This window comes from Berkeleyomyces rouxiae, assembly GCF_048999995.1.
Source record: "Berkeleyomyces rouxiae strain 22BRR77 chromosome Unknown BrBRR77_ptg000004l, whole genome shotgun sequence".
In the NCBI taxonomy this organism is placed as follows: domain Eukaryota; kingdom Fungi; phylum Ascomycota; class Sordariomycetes; order Microascales; family Ceratocystidaceae; genus Berkeleyomyces; species Berkeleyomyces rouxiae.
This window is the reverse complement of record NW_027396494.1, coordinates 1,115,100-1,130,256: the sequence shown is the minus strand read 5'-3', so window position 1 is coordinate 1,130,256 and position 15,157 is coordinate 1,115,100. Positions and strand designations below refer to the sequence as shown.

The 15,157-nt window shown below is 52.4% G+C and overlaps 3 protein-coding genes across 3 annotated transcripts; 1 reads left to right on the top strand and 2 right to left on the bottom strand.

The window, feature by feature from the left end:
* Positions 1 to 25: 25 nt before the first annotated feature.
* BROUX77_004535 (uncharacterized protein) lies at positions 26 to 2,025 on the bottom strand (the record flags this gene model as incomplete). The annotated part of the gene is made up of 3 exons (XM_073749308.1): positions 26 to 1,369; positions 1,568 to 1,818; positions 1,881 to 2,025. The coding sequence occupies 3 exons, from the start codon at positions 2,023 to 2,025 to the stop codon at positions 26 to 28; spliced, it is 1,740 nt and encodes a 579-aa protein (XP_073604992.1).
* Positions 2,026 to 7,856: 5,831 nt separating this feature from the next.
* BROUX77_004534 (uncharacterized protein) lies at positions 7,857 to 10,129 on the bottom strand (the record flags this gene model as incomplete). The annotated part of the gene is made up of 3 exons (XM_073749307.1): positions 7,857 to 7,907; positions 7,994 to 9,729; positions 9,808 to 10,129. The coding sequence occupies 3 exons, from the start codon at positions 10,127 to 10,129 to the stop codon at positions 7,857 to 7,859; spliced, it is 2,109 nt and encodes a 702-aa protein (XP_073604991.1).
* Positions 10,130 to 11,851: 1,722 nt separating this feature from the next.
* BROUX77_004533 (uncharacterized protein) lies at positions 11,852 to 14,188 on the top strand (the record flags this gene model as incomplete). The annotated part of the gene is made up of 6 exons (XM_073749306.1): positions 11,852 to 11,894; positions 11,990 to 12,150; positions 12,217 to 13,050; positions 13,107 to 13,179; positions 13,240 to 13,419; positions 13,476 to 14,188. The coding sequence occupies 6 exons, from the start codon at positions 11,852 to 11,854 to the stop codon at positions 14,186 to 14,188; spliced, it is 2,004 nt and encodes a 667-aa protein (XP_073604990.1).
* Positions 14,189 to 15,157: the final 969 nt, after the last annotated feature.

The following is a 15,157-nucleotide window of genomic DNA, read 5'->3' as shown; positions in this document are numbered from 1 at the left end:
ATTCTGCTCTCATCTTTGGCTATGCTTACACAATAGGACCAGCCTTGATCACATCATCAGTAGCCTCATCGGCGTACTGCTTGAAGTTCTCGTTGAACAGATTCGCCAGCTTGACGACCTCGGACTCAAAGCTCTGAGCACCCGCGGTCCACGCCGTCTTGGGGTTGAGGATCTCAGCCGGTACGCCAGGGCACGACTTGGGCACTTGCAGGTTGAAGATGCCGTAGGTCTCGTACTCGACATTTGCCAGCTCGCCCGAGTGGATGGCATCCAGGATGGCGCGCGTGTACTTGAGCGGGCACCGCTTACCTCCCTGGGTGTAGCCGGCGCCGCACCAGCCAGTGTTGAGCAACCAGGCGTTGGCCTTGTGCGCCTCGATCTTGTCCGCCAGCATTGATGCGTAGCGCATGGGGTGCAGGGCCAGGAAGGGCTGGGCAAAGCAGCTGGAGAAGGTGGCCTGCGGCTCGGTGACGCCGTCTTCGGTACCGGCCATCTTGCTCGTGTAGCCGGAAATGAAGTGGAACATGGTTTGCGAGCGGTCCAGCTTGCTGATGGGGGGCAGCACGCCGCGGGCGTCACATGTCAAGAGGATGATGTTGCTGGGGTGGTTTTCAGACAGGCAGGGGATCTTGGCATTGCTGATGTACTCGATGGGGTAGGCACAGCGGGTGTTCTCAGTCAGGGTAGAGTCATCGTAGTCAACAACACGCGTCGTAGGATCAAAGACAACGTTCTCTAGCACCGAGCCGTAGCGGATGGCGCCGTAGATATCGGGCTCCTTCTCGGCGGAGAGACCCACACACTTCGCGTAGCAGCCACCCTCAATGTTGAAGACGCCGTTGTCACTCCAGCAGTGCTCATCGTCGCCAATGAGCGCACGGTTGGGATCCGCAGACAGCGTAGTCTTTCCCGTACCGGAAAGACCAAAGAAGAGTGTCACATCGCCCTTCTTGCCCTCGTTGGCCGAGGAGTGCAGAGTTAGCACATTGTGCTTGATGGGCATCTCGTAGAAGAGCACAGTGAAGACACCCTTCTTCATCTCGCCGGCGTACTCAGTACCCAAAATAACCATTTCCTTATCGGCAAAGTTAATGGCTACAGACGTGCCGGAGGTCATGCCCTCAGTGTAGCGGTTGGCGGGGAACGAGCCGGCGTTGTAGATAGTGTAGTCGGGGTGGAAGTGCTCCAGCTCCTCCGGGGGAGGACGGATCAGCATGTTGCGCATGAAGAGCGCATGGTAGGCGCGGGCACATACAACACGCACGCGGATGCGGTACTTCTCATCCCAGCCGGCGTAGCCATCAACGACGTAGATGCGGTTACGGGTGTTGAGGTAGTCAACAGCACGCTCGCGGTTGATCTTCCAGGTCTGTAGGAGAAAGAGAGAAGCAGATGTTAGCCAAAAGAAAACGTGCAAAAGAGAAGAAGAGCAGAGTAGAGAAATGCAGGCGGGAACATCTCCCACGGGCCTCTCCCCTACTTCGCCTTAAAAGTAGCGAGTACGTCAATTGTGGAGAAGTCGATGTGGGGCCACACCGAAAGCTGCAGGGGCTCGAGTCGTGCTTACCTCGGGAGACATGGCCTTGTTGACAGGGCCCCACCACACATCCTTCTCGGATGAGGGTTCCTTGACAATTCTCTTGTCAAGAGGAGAACGGCCCGTCTTGGCGCCGGAGTAGGCGGACAGGGCACCGCTGGAGGTGATGGCCGTGCCGGTCTCGTAAACCAGGGCATCCTCGTAAAGAGAAGCCACCGAGGCGTTGGCGACAATGGCAACGCGGTTGTAGTCGATGTGAGCCTTTTCGTGTAGCTCCTCCTCTGTTGCTTGTTAGCAGGCCAAGAAAGAAAAGACATGGCAGGTTCTCGCCAGGGCAACTTACCGATTTCCGTGTGTTTCGGGTGCGGCTCTACGCCGGCGGGGTGCAGACCCGTCTTGTTGACATTGCTGGCAATCACTGGGAAGCGCTGGTTAGCAACCCGGGGGCTGGGACGTTTCATGGAAGACATGGCGGGCAATGCGGTCATGTAGGGTGTCTGTGGGGGAATTCTCACTTGTGATTGTGTGTTCCAAGGGGAAGGATAAGAATTTATAAACAGAGGCAGTCTAAGCAGCTCTCCAGGTGACGTTTTTGGAAGTAGGCAAATAAGACGGCCTAAGAAGCAGTGGAGTTGGAGAAGAGTCTTAGAGCGCAAGTCAGATCAGGAAAGGCAGAGAAGTTGAAGGAAGATGGATGGTATTCAGAGCGTGAAGCGCAAGAGAGAAGAAGATGTTGACGATGTCGATATTAAAGCTTTCTTTTCCGTCTGGTAACATGCGGGATGCCCTCGTCTTTATACAAACGAGTCCTCGCACCTGGACGCCCAAACGTCGCAGTGTCTTATTAGGAGGCATCGTGGTCGCCCGGTGAGAATCGGGACGAGCATAGACCATAGCCGCCTCGGAACCATGAACCAAGGAGAAACGGAGACTAGGAGGAAGGGGGGGCGTGTGTCTTGGATGTCCAGCCATGTCTCCCATTATTGGCCATAGAAATGCAGGTATTCTCGTACACTTGTCACTACTTATAACTAACTAGCCAACTAGAGCATGGCAGTCTTCACACGTCTGATCTAGCTCGCATATGTGCCCGTCCCAGTGGCCCAGTCCCGGTTGACCGTGGGGCCAAAAGTCTGCAGACGGCCCATGACGCGCCAACGGCTTTGAATGTGGCGAGATACTTTTGGTACGCTTGAGCCCCACAATACTGCACAGGAAAGGGAAAGAGACGCCCGTTTGAGAAGCTACCGTCTTGCTCGGTGCTGAATCTGGGGTACGGAAGAAGTCGCGGCAAGCCTTCCTTCCCTGTTTATCGGTGAACGAACATGCTTGTATTGTACTTTGTACCTTGTACCTTGTACCCCGAGTTATACTGACAATCACACTTGTAGTTTTGTGTATTCTTACGCCCGTTCTTCGGGTCAGATACACCTTTGCTTACAAGATATCTGCATAGTAGAGAGCCCGTCTTTAGACTCTTTCTTGCTTGTTGTCCGGCTCCCAGCCCACAGCTCACACGGTTTTACGTCAAACTGCCTCGAGCCTTTCTTCTGCTTTCCTGCCGTCTCACGGTGAGTTATACAGAATCATGAAATCTTCTGACATCTCGGCGGCAGAACAGCCTCTCCCTACCATCTCTAACGCTCTAGCCTTGGCCTGCATTCTCCTGCCGGCGTGCACAGCCCGTTCTGGGGGAAGGGGAGGGGGGCTGAATACCAGCATTACGGTCAAGGAAGATCACGGGATCAGCTTGCCCTCGATCGTGCACGATATTAACCCGGGTTGTCTGGTCTGTTTTCCTACTTGGTTAAACAATCAATCGGCAATGTCCTTAGCTGCGCTCGCTCTCTTGGAAGTTCATCCAACTACGCAATTGAAACACCCCTGTGCCTGCAATCCTTCCATGAACAAGGTAACCCTTTTTGACAAGTCAAGGACAAACCAAGGTCATATGACAACTTCAAGTATGACGGCTTGCTGTATTTCCTGAGTATCTATGTGCAATTAATGCTTAGAACTCCCTCTTTACGGGGTGTTCTCCACGCAAAGGCCGAAAAAACGAGCCCCAAATCGCAAAGCACCGTCATGTGATGTGTTATATGTATAGTAACGAAAACCAATATGTGGTACTAGAGCAAAGCCACCCAGCCAGCTTTGGTTCAGGTTCTGGGGTAGTTAGCTACTTGTGCAACTAGTTAGTGGCACTCAAATAATCAGAATCGAGAATGCATCTGCAAGTACTTGTAGAGAACAAGCAAACCTGTGAATAAGGGCGTGAATCTACAATCAAGCATGTGGCTCTTGTACGACCGTATGGAAGAAACCGGAACACAGCACAAGACCACGAGAGAGAGACATTGCAGGAAGCTTTCTTGATGCTGGGATGTTTGAAAGATACAGCTAGTATTTCATGATCAACTTAGTATGAACAACATGAGTGTAAGGGTGGGCTATGACTATGAGATATACCTGGAATACTTTTAGAGTAAATATCTGCGGCGTTTATATACATATATATAAATACTGAGGGACATTATGCTCCTCTGCTGGCAAAGGATAACTATGTTCATAGACTGCAAAGACACGGAGTACCCTTTTCGCCTTTCTTGTGATGAAGCGAGGTCTTAGGCTGTCTTCAGTGGCTTCGTAAGGGTTAGATATAGGGTTGGATATGATGTCGAGTTCGGCAGATCCTCACACGATCTCCTTCCAACCTTGTCCTCGTATACCAATCATAGTACTACATAAATTGCTGTCTTTCTCAAAGTCCCAGTGGGTGTCGGTCTACCTTAACCTGTATACTTGTATATAGTCCTCCCCGACTTTTCCCGAGGCTCCCATACCCAACCTTCGGTCCCTTGATCCGAGGCCTAGCCAAACTCCCATATGCAGCTATGTTTACTTGTATCTCTGCCCAAGCTTAAATTTCTCAAACAGGCACCGGCAGGCCAGCAGCCCCAGAATGAAATGTACGAAGCTAATTCCTGCACCAAGTGGCTTGCCGCAAGTCTAGACTGAGCTCTCGTTGACAAGAAGACAGAAAGGCGTGTAGTTCTATTTGCTGGATGCCGAAAATTAAATGCGAGCCAGCTGATTGGCCCAAGTCCAGGCTGACGATTAACACGCCCCCCCCCCCGTCCCCTTCTTGAGCAACTCCCATTTCCCACTTTTGTAGTTTCCTCCTTTACCCCAGACTTCCTTTCCCCAGACTCAACTTTAGCAACACTTTGACGTGGACCTAGGCTTGGCCGCCAAGAGAGGACAAAAGCTTTCTATTCATTGTGTATGGTTGTAGATGCGCAGATATTATTTATCCGGGGCGGTTTTCTTCTTCTGAGATGTCTTGTTGTGTGTGCCCCTGCTTCGAATCGGCGTTGTTCTAGAATATTTACTGTCACGGTTGTCTCCCGGGACGATGCTTTTTGGGTGCTTGAAATTGCATCTTTATTTGTTTGCTCCTTCCTAGGCTAGCAGCGGCTATGGCTCTCGTGACCAAGGCACCTGACGTGTGGTAGTTTCCTTGTTTTCCCTAGATTCTTTGAGCAGCTTCTCCAGACATTACGATGCATGTATGTAATAATAATAGTAGGCTGGGTAATTGCGCTGACTCTTGACTCTGCGTATCTAGGCATGTATCTAAGTATCCCCCTCCACTCGGTTTGTATGGTAAATGACGCCCCATGGTGAAATCCAGACCGCCATAAGAATCATCCAGCACAATTAAAGGTGCATGCGAGACGAGACCACAGACAAGAAAAGAGCGCGTTCCTTCCGTCAACATGCAGGATAACAGACAGGAAGCAGAAAACAATCTGTGAGTCCATTTACCTTTACATGCTTAACTAGTCTTCATACATACATAACTATGTACATATGTAATGTACCTGGGTACAAGTCCCTGGCACACTCATTCCACTGCACTGAACAAACCCGCAGGGGAAACAGCTTCCAACGGAACAAGAAACTTCCATCTTTCCGTTCTAAGCCGAGGATGATCCTGTGCGTGGCACCTTCCCGCTTAAACGGCTGCATGGATGGGTGTCCCCACTTTTATTTCTGCGCCTGCCCACAAGACTGCACGACTTGGGATCAAAGATAGCTGTGTAAGCTGGCCACGACAATGTCGAAATGCAGGAGGCCAAAGAGAAGAGGTTACGAGTAGGATATGGAAGCTCGGGCAAATAGTTGTGGCAGAAGAGGGTTTTGTGTGTGACTCTGGATTTGCCCTGGTGAACTTGCACAGGACATGCATGTGCTCCTGCGACGTCTTGTATACAACAACATCTCAAGAGCTCCTACGTTACAAACATCTTTATCTCCCGCTTGTACTTGTGCTCATGTCTCTTTGTATTCTTTGTGCAAGTACTTTTACTTGTGGTGGCCGTATCAGCTGTCGCTATGTACACCCTACCTCTCCCGCAATAGCTGCCCCCTCCCCTCGGATATGGCCACCGAAAGGAGAAGCTTCACGTTGAAGCAGCCCGTCTTGTCTCTTCCGAGTTATTTTCGTGCACGCTTTGATATCTACCGGCTTGAGGCTCTACTAGACAAGCCGAAAAATCTGGGGAAGTCAAGTTGGCTACGATGTTCGAAGATGAGGCTCAAGCAGGTGCGTGATGTGGGCTGCAACAAACCAAGTATCAGCGTAGAGCTTCAAGAAGACAGTTGTGTCTTGAGACGTAGTTGCGCCCAAGTATAATTACAACGCACTGATAAGGTAGCCACGCTATTTACATGCGTTGAAGAACAGCGGGAGACTCAGAAGTGTATTCGGCCAGGACATGTCCCTCTGTCTGCCGATGGTGCCCGGGACGCGTCCGTCCGTCCTGTCTGGAACCTCACCGTCGAAGCGAACGGGCTCTCCCTCCTTGACGTAGCATCGGCTAGCGTGACTGAGCATTGCTCGAGCACGTGCTCTGCCTTCCGATATGACCCCCCTGATATCTCCCAACGACGGCTCGGAATATGTCGGAGCTCGAGTACTTCCAAGTCCATGCCACAAGTAGCCAAATCATTTAGTTAGCTACATATGATTGGCTTGTTGCGTTTCTTAGTTGCATACACCCCTACTGAAAACGTCGTGCAAGCGGCTGCTGGCATGCCATCCATTTTCTCTACATTATTGAGCCCTTTGAGTGAGTTGTAAACAACGGTCCATGTCTTTTTCCTCACGTTTCAACCTGGGACGGGTAGGGTCTGCTGAACGCTGTAGCATGTGTATTTCTAGGGACCCAGCTACGAGAGAATACTGCTTTGGCTATTAAAAGCCGAAAGCTTCAGGGGAGCTTTGAGCTCACAAGCAGATACGGCCCAAAGAGTTGTCTCGACCAGTATCGAAGTCGTAAGGCGCTTCATAGTATTTACAGATGTGATCTATAATAACGTTCAGATTGCTCAGACAAAGGAAAATCTGAAAAGCGTAGCGTTCGAGTACCTTTATCCTAGAACGAAACCACTGGTGCTTTTCGTCAGCAATCCACGCGGCTACAGAACACCGCTTCAAAGTGTTGTGTAACCTTATCAAGTGTAACAGATGTTATCTTGTTATTAGAGTCTCGCGGGGGAGAACATGTCTCCCGTCCATCCCTTGGGGGACATGCGGACTATAGTAGATCTAGATACGATACGGAAGTGCTATGTACATGATGATGGCAAAGAATGAGGGCCATTTGGAGCACTACAAAGGGAACCCTTTGGATACCTATGACAGGGAAAAAATCGAGAAAGACCTGCCACCCGGCGTCACATCATTCCCCAGAAAGATCCGAAGAAATTTCTTCACTGGCCCCGCAGACCATAGATATCTCGGACGGTGCTCAACGGACACAGTCACAGCGGCTTTTTGAGGGCTGCCACACCCCGTCGGCGCCCCGCGGTGAGGCCACGATTTGTCAAGTGTAGCAGATGGGAACCTGCTTTGATTATTGGCGCTATCACTGGCTGGATCTCTTTGGAAAATAGCCCGATGTCTCCGCTAGCAGCCTAGCTTCCAGCACTGAGCCCTTAGCCACACTCAAAGCTGACAACATCAATACCGTTTTAGCCTCATGCACTCGAATATATCACGTCAAGTTCCTCAAAAAAAAGCACTTAGACAAATTCAAGAACAGACCATATGTCATGCCATGCCCAAATCAAAATTCTCAAATCTAGCTGTCCGTTACATTTTCTTTTCTTTTTTGATACGCGATCTGGGGTCTGCTGCTCCAGTTGAAATCCATAGCATCGCCATTACAACTAGATTAAGCCCTTCTATCTCAAGCCATAGCCTACGTGAAAGGACACATTTTTCGGCATCACTCATCTGGCAATAGCACATTTACTCGTCAGTGCACAGCTTGATGATCTTGCCGATGGCAATAGTTTGACCCTAAAAAAGAGAAAAGAAATTAGTTAGTTATCGTATCTAAGCTTAGTGTCATCAGAATGTTAGCTGTAGGGTAACATGAAGCTTACCTGGTCACGCAGAGTGAAACGACCCATCTGGGCGTAGTCCTCAAACTTCTCAACACACACAGAGCCAACACCGCCAATAACCTTGAGGCGAGCAATGATACTGTCACCCTTCTTGGCGTGGGTGGGGGCCTTCTTGCTTCTGCGGTTGGTGCCCTTCTGCAAGGAGTGAAGCAGAGCATCGAAAGTGACCTCCTCGATGGCGGCGTGCACGTGGAGCACGCAGTTGAAACCGCTGGTCAGGATGGTCTTGAGCTCGAGAATTTTTATTTGCGCCTCAAACGTCGTCACGTTGTGCACAAGACGCTTGGGAGAGCAGAGCACAAAGCCGGGCTGCACCTCTTCTTCCTCAATGTTCCGGAGACGGATACGGACCTGCTCACCGCACTGAGCAATCTGTACCTCGTCCTCAGTCTCGGTATACAGAGCAGAAACCTCAACAGGCTGCTTGTTGGGCATCATGATTAGACTCATGTTCTTCTTGATGACACCAGCCTCAATCTTACCCTCAACCATGGTACCCAGATCACGGTACTTGCCGTTGACAGACATCATGAAGGGAGCGTTCAACTTGCGATCCAGCGACTTCATGTTGTCCAGATACTCCAGCAGAGACGGGCCGCTGTACCACGGGCACTTCTTGGGGTCAACACGCTCCTTGATACCGGCACCGATCTGGGCAGCGACGGGCATGATCTGGACGTCCGTCTTCAGGTTGTAGCCGGTAGCCTTCAGGAACTGGCTGAGCTTGGTAGTGCACTCCTTGTAGCGATCCTCAGACCATTCGACGGTAGGGTCATCCATCTTGTTAATAACAACGATCAGTTTATTGACACCCTGGGTCTTGGCAAGCATAGCGTGCTCTCTGGTCTGGCCACCACGCTCAAAACCGGTCTCGTACTCACCCTTACGGGCAGAAATGACCAGAATACCGACATCGGCCTGGGAGGCACCACCAATCATGCTAGGCACGTAGGTCTTATGGCCGGGAGCATCCAGAATAGAGTAGCGGCGCTTCTCGGTCTCAAAGTAGGCACGGCCGACCTCGACAGTCTTTCCGGCGGCACGCTCCTCCTTGGTAAGATCCAGAGCCCATGACAGGTACCAGGTCTCACGACCAAGCTCCTTGGCCTCGCGCTTGTACTTGTCCATGGTTCTCTCGTCAACCATGCCAGTGGCGTAGAGGATTGAACCGCCCAGAGTCGACTTTCCGGCATCGACGTGACCAATGAAAATGATGTTGACGTGCTCCTTGCCGTACAGACCCTCGAGGGTCTCCTGGTCGACATCAGCAGACTGCTCCTTTTCGACAGCATCAGCTTGACGATTGGCGACAGGGGTAGAACTGCCGGAGCCAGAAGCATTGGCCTTCTTAGCAGCAGCCTTAGCGGGGGCCTCCTTCTTAGGGGCGGCCTCCTTCTTGGGCTCTTCTTTCTTGGGCTCCTCCTTTTTAGCTTCTTCTTTCTTGGGCTCTTCTTTCTTGGTCCCCTCTTTGGGCTCCTCCTTTGTGGGAGCAGTAGCAGGAGTTCCTAGAGAGAGCACCTTGGCAACCTTGGGCTTGGCATCACCACCAAGACTGAGGACCTTGGGCTTAGAGTCGCCACCGATGCTTAGGACTTTGGGCGCAGAAGAGGTAGCAGCAGCGGGGGCTGGCGCATTCTGTCTGGTGTTGTTGTTGTTGTTTCTCTGTTGTTGTTGTTGTTGTTGTTGCTGGCCGTACTGGCCGTATTGTTGCTGGTCTGACGGATGGAGGGCTTGTTAGTATTCCACTTTGGTCCAGAGGAGAGACAATGATGTATTTGTAACATGACACATACTGTAGCCCTGGTTGTACTGGTTGTAGTTCTGTTGGTAGCCACCCTGGCCTTGGCCTTGGCCCTGGCCATATTGAGGATAGTAGCCACCTTGCTGCTGCTGCTGCTGGTAGTAGCCGCCCTGCTGTTGATACTGTCCGTACATGTTGCCGTATTGCCCGGGAGTGAAGCTGGAGGCACCGGGGGTAAAGCTGGAGGCACCGGGGGTAAACGAAGCGCCACCAGGACGGAAGGACGGGGCCTGGCCGGCAGGCTGTTGCTGCTGCTGGTTCAGGTTCATCTGCTGGGCCTGGCGGGCGAGGTTCTCGTCGTTAGGGTTGGACATTTTGACGGCGAGGAGGGCAAGGTTTGGTATGTATCTGCGACAGGGAACTGGGTGAGCAAGATATCGGCGTCAGGCAGAGAAGCGAAGCGAGGACAAGGACAGCACGGCGATGGCGATGGCGGCTGGTTTTATGGATCGAGGAGGCGAGGCGTTGTCGCAAACAAGACGTTTGTGGTGGCGTAGAGAGGCCAAAGGGACAAACAGCCAGACGCAGCAAGATGGCAAAAGCACGATCGCGATGCTCGATGACGAAGAATTGTACGATAACGACGTCGATGGGCCGTGACTGTGAATAGACTTTTTTTCGCAGCAGCGGCCTCGGCCAAAACTATCAAGACGCTGTGGCTCAATAGCGGCACAGGCTAAACAAGCTGCTGTAAGACAGCGAGTTAGTTGAACGGTCGCTGAGAAGTCCGTGTGGTCTAGCAGTAAAACTCCTCAACCCCGCTAAACATCACGCTTTCGATGGAAATGGCAAAGGAGGGGTTAGTGAGCTAGCTAGTGGGGCGACTTTGCCGCACCGTGTACTTGCACGGCTGCACGCAGCTTGGACGGTATCTTGTATGGGTACTACACAGTGTGTAGATGAGGCTGAGACGGAACCCTAGGTTTGTGACACCTGGGCTACAGACAAGGGTTACCACTGATGATGCTCAAGATCTACACAATACTACATCACAGTGACTTGAACGATACAGACAACAATCTCAAGCCCCCGAGAACAAGACAAGGAATCTCATTTCTTTTTTCACCCTCAGTTACCTATTTACGAGGCATCATCAGGGCAGAAATTACCACCAACCAAAAAGGCTCTGAAGCCGAGTCTAAACTCCGAATTAGCCTCTTGGTTGAGTTCCGTATGCAGTCTTCATCACCACGCAACTTGCTCTCATGACTGACAACTGCACCATCTTGGACTACATCTCCCGGCTGGCGGGGGCCCACTACGTTTGAGCAGTGTCCTCAGGGGCTCTGTTGAGTTAGTGTAAGGGTACAACCAGGGTACATGATGACACGTGACCCCAGGGCACGTGCACATGGAGACCCACAGTTCCCACGACCTGGGATACAAAGGCAGGGAGAGGGAGAACATAGAACCTAGGGAGAACAAGAGAAGAGAAGTAACGATTCACTGACATATTCGCCCTCACCCCAAAAGGCTCGAATAAAGAATGTGCCGTAGGGCAGATCTCAGGTTTCTGATGCCGTACAGGGAGAGAGCCGGCTAATTCCCGGATGATCCTGGCGCAGCTGTGTAGGGCAGGAAGGAAGCTGGGCGCTCTAGGCAATTACAATCCTTGGTTATGTACTGTGACGAGGCTGACGGGGTTTGCTTGGTAGCTGCCTCTGGAGGCCCTCCTTCCTTCCTGCCACCCTGAGCTGGTCTTTTTTTTTTTTTTTTTTTTTGGATGCCTAGAAACAAGATGAAATCGAAACAGATTTAAGGCCTCAATATCTGGTTTTTTGCTCTTCTCGATAACCACGCTCTTGTGCTCTTCATCTTTTTTCCACTCCGGCATTTTCTGCGCTGCTGTCGCCTCTTTTCTCCCTCCGCATTAACAAGGTTGCAGCTTGAGCCCAGTTCTCGTCTGTCCGTAAAGTACCGCCCCGCAGTGGCGCAAGTGGCTGTAATACATAATATCAACGTCATCTGTTCTGCGTCCCTGGATCCGGCCTCATTCTGATTCCACCACCAAGCCGGCTTTGTTCCAGAGCAGCATCATGTTCCGTGCCGCAGCATCGAACCCTTACGACGAGTCTGTCGGTATGTATCGCATCGCCCCTGCCCGCAAAACGCTTTCTTCTCGGCCCATCCGCAATCTGCGCATCGTCATACTAACCAGGCTTCGCCCCTTTCAGCCAAGGCGACCGATGAGAACCTCACCTCGGAAGACTGGGGCGCCATTATCGACCTCTGCGATCGCGTCACAAACGACGAAAAGGGCCCCAAAGATGTCATCCAGAGCGTCATTAAGCGCCTCACCCATCGGAATGCTAACGTGCAGCTCTACACTCTCGAGGTAACCACCCGAACGTCCAGCGCCTGTGATATCACGCTCAATCTTGCTGACAGCCGCCTCGTCTAGCTGGCAAATGCCCTCAGCCTCAACTGTGGCGAGCCTATGCACCGCGAAATGGCCAGCCGCGCATTCACCGATGCCCTGCTCAAGCTAGCCAACGACCGCAACACCCACCTACAAGTCAAGCCCAAGATCATGGAGCGTATGAAGGAGTGGACGGAAATGTTTCAGAACGACCCCGATCTCGGCATCATGAAGACTGCCTTCTACCAGCTGAAGCAGACCAACCCGAATCTCGAGCCTCCGTCTGCGCCGCAAAAGAACCATTTGACCGACATTGACCGCCAGCGCGAGGAGGAGGAGCTACAAAAGGCCCTCCAGCTCTCTCTTCAGGACGAAGAGCAGCGCAAGGCGCCGCAAGCCTCGTCGTCTTCTGGACCTGCCTCTACAGCTCCTGCCGCGGGCCCGTTGGGATCAGGCACTGGCTTCCACACGGGTGCCGGAGGCGCCGCCTCTTCAGGTTCCTCAAACAACCAGGCCCCTGAGTCCCACGTACCCGTGAGCTCCCAAAGAGCTACGGCAGCGACGGTCTCTCGCGTGCGCGCGCTCTTCGACTTTGTGCCGTCCGAGGATGGCGAACTGGAGTTCAAAAAGGGCGACATCATTGCTGTTCTCGAGTCAGTCTATAAGGACTGGTGGCGAGGCTCGCTTCGTGGCCAGACGGGCATTTTCCCCCTCAACTATGTTGAGAAGCTCACCGATCCCACGCCCGAGGAACTGCAGCGGGAGGCCCTCATGGAAGCAGAAGTCTTCTCCGAGATCCGCAACGTCGAAAAGCTCCTGACACTGCTTAGCACGTCCAGCTCAGCACCTGGAATAGACGACAACGAAGAAATCTCTGTGAGCTTATTCGCTTTGCGACTTGTCTTGGACCTCCAGAAGCTAACAATCTCCAGAAATTATACCAGCGCACTACTGCCATCCGACCAAAGCTCATCAAGTTGATTGAAAAGTACTCTCAAAAGAAAGGTCCGTTGTTTGCCGGTCCTACGGTCTGTGACTGATCTCTCGAGACTAACACTGCAGCAGATGACTTCACCCAGCTGAACGAGAAATTCATCAAAGCCCGCCGCGACTACGAGACTCTTCTGGAAGCCTCCATGACTCATCCTCTTCCACATCAGTACCACCAATACGGCATTGGTCAACAACAGCCGGCCTACGGAGGTCCGCCCCCGGCAGGAGACCAGCGCTACTACAATTTGCAAGGTACGTCTTCTGGTAAAAACGTCCCATCCTCGAATCACCTCTAACAGAGTCTCCAGACCAGCAACATCCCCCTCAGCAGTACCCCCCTGCTTCTACTTCGCCCGCGGACCACTACCGCCGCCCATCCAACTCCACCCCCGCGCCCTTCTTTGTTTCTGGCGCCGAAGTCCCCGCCGCACCCAACCAGACACCCCAGCAACAAACATATCCCAGCCGCCCCGCAGGCTCCAGCAGCTCTCCCCAGGTCTCTGGCCTCGGCCCGCACCCTGCGCCCATTACCACTTCGGGAAACCCCCCACCACAGCAGTATCAGGCCTACTCACAGCCCACCAATAGCACCCGCCCACAGAGCACATATGGCGCCCAGGAACTAGCAACCTCCGTCTACGACTCGCCCATCAACCCTACATCCTCTAGCAACCCCTATGGCTCCAACCCCACCGCCTCTGCTCCCGCTCCCGCCCCCGTCCCCGCCCCCATAGCCAGCGCCTCTCCTCCCCTCGCCGCCCCCGCTGCCCCCCCGGCCCCGGTCCCCTTCACCCAGCCCCAGCCGCCCGCCGCGCAGTTCAAGAGCTACCAGCCCGCGCCGACCGGAACGGCCCCCCCTGTCCCGACCGGAGCGGCCCCTCCCGTCCCAACTGGCGCCGCCCCGCCGGTCCCCAATGGTGCGCCTGGCTCTACTGCGCCGCACTTCCGGCCGTATGCCCCGTCGGCTGCACCAGCAGCAGGTGCAGACGATGCTGCCGATTACTATCGCACTGGATACTAAGATGGGGAAGAGTGGAGCGTGGGGTTTTGAAAGGACACGTATACGTCTAGTGTGTGGCGTGATGTTATTTTTTGTTCTTAGCATAGTTGTTATAATGAATTACGAAGAAGCTTTTGCTCTCGCGTCAATCTGTGTTAGACCTCTAGTTCCCGCCGTAAACGTCCCCCGTCACAAGCACATGAAACTGGCCAGAAGTCTGAGGCAATACAAGCGCCAATCATCACCGCATGAGGGTAGCATCATTGCCTAGCGCTTTAGAAGAACACCCTGTGCCTCGGCAAGTCAGAACGCCAGTTTGTTTTTGCCCATGACGTGTCCTCTCCGCCTACCTTCTCACATGAATGCAGTCAACGTTTCCAATTCGCTCTAACCTAGTTCTCAAATGCATGACCAACAATTCAAGCAAAATTTTCAGTGAGAATCAGAGATGCTTTGGGTTTTAGCGCTTGCGAAGCAAGCGCCATTAAGAGAATGCGTTTATTAAGCGCTGAAAATTTTATAAGCGCCAAATATGTCACGCATTTCGCAAGCGCCAGTCAATTCCCGCCGGGGGGGGGGGGGGGGGGGGTTTTGAAAAATAGTGGGAGTATATCACCACGTGACGCTAACTTTGTCAGGGTTCTGTTAGTTGTACAGGGCCAAGGTAGAACTGGATAGAAATTGGTACAAGGTTCTATTCTACACTGCTTGCAAGAACCTCGATTTAGCACCGCCGCCCTATAGACGAGGAGCAGGAGACTTATTTTTTATTTTAATTTTTTTTTTAAAGTGTGGGTTTATTTCTTCTGCAAAGTGAATCGAATAACTTGTTCTATAAAGGTTACCCAGATGCAAGAATATTTGTTGCCAGGTACCAAAGGGTTCTATAGGGCTCGTGGGTTCAGGGACCGTAGTTAGACCAGTGACATTCCGTGTTATTTCCGAAGCCACTTAACCTCGAGGGGACTTTTCTGGGTGGAGAGCCGGAAA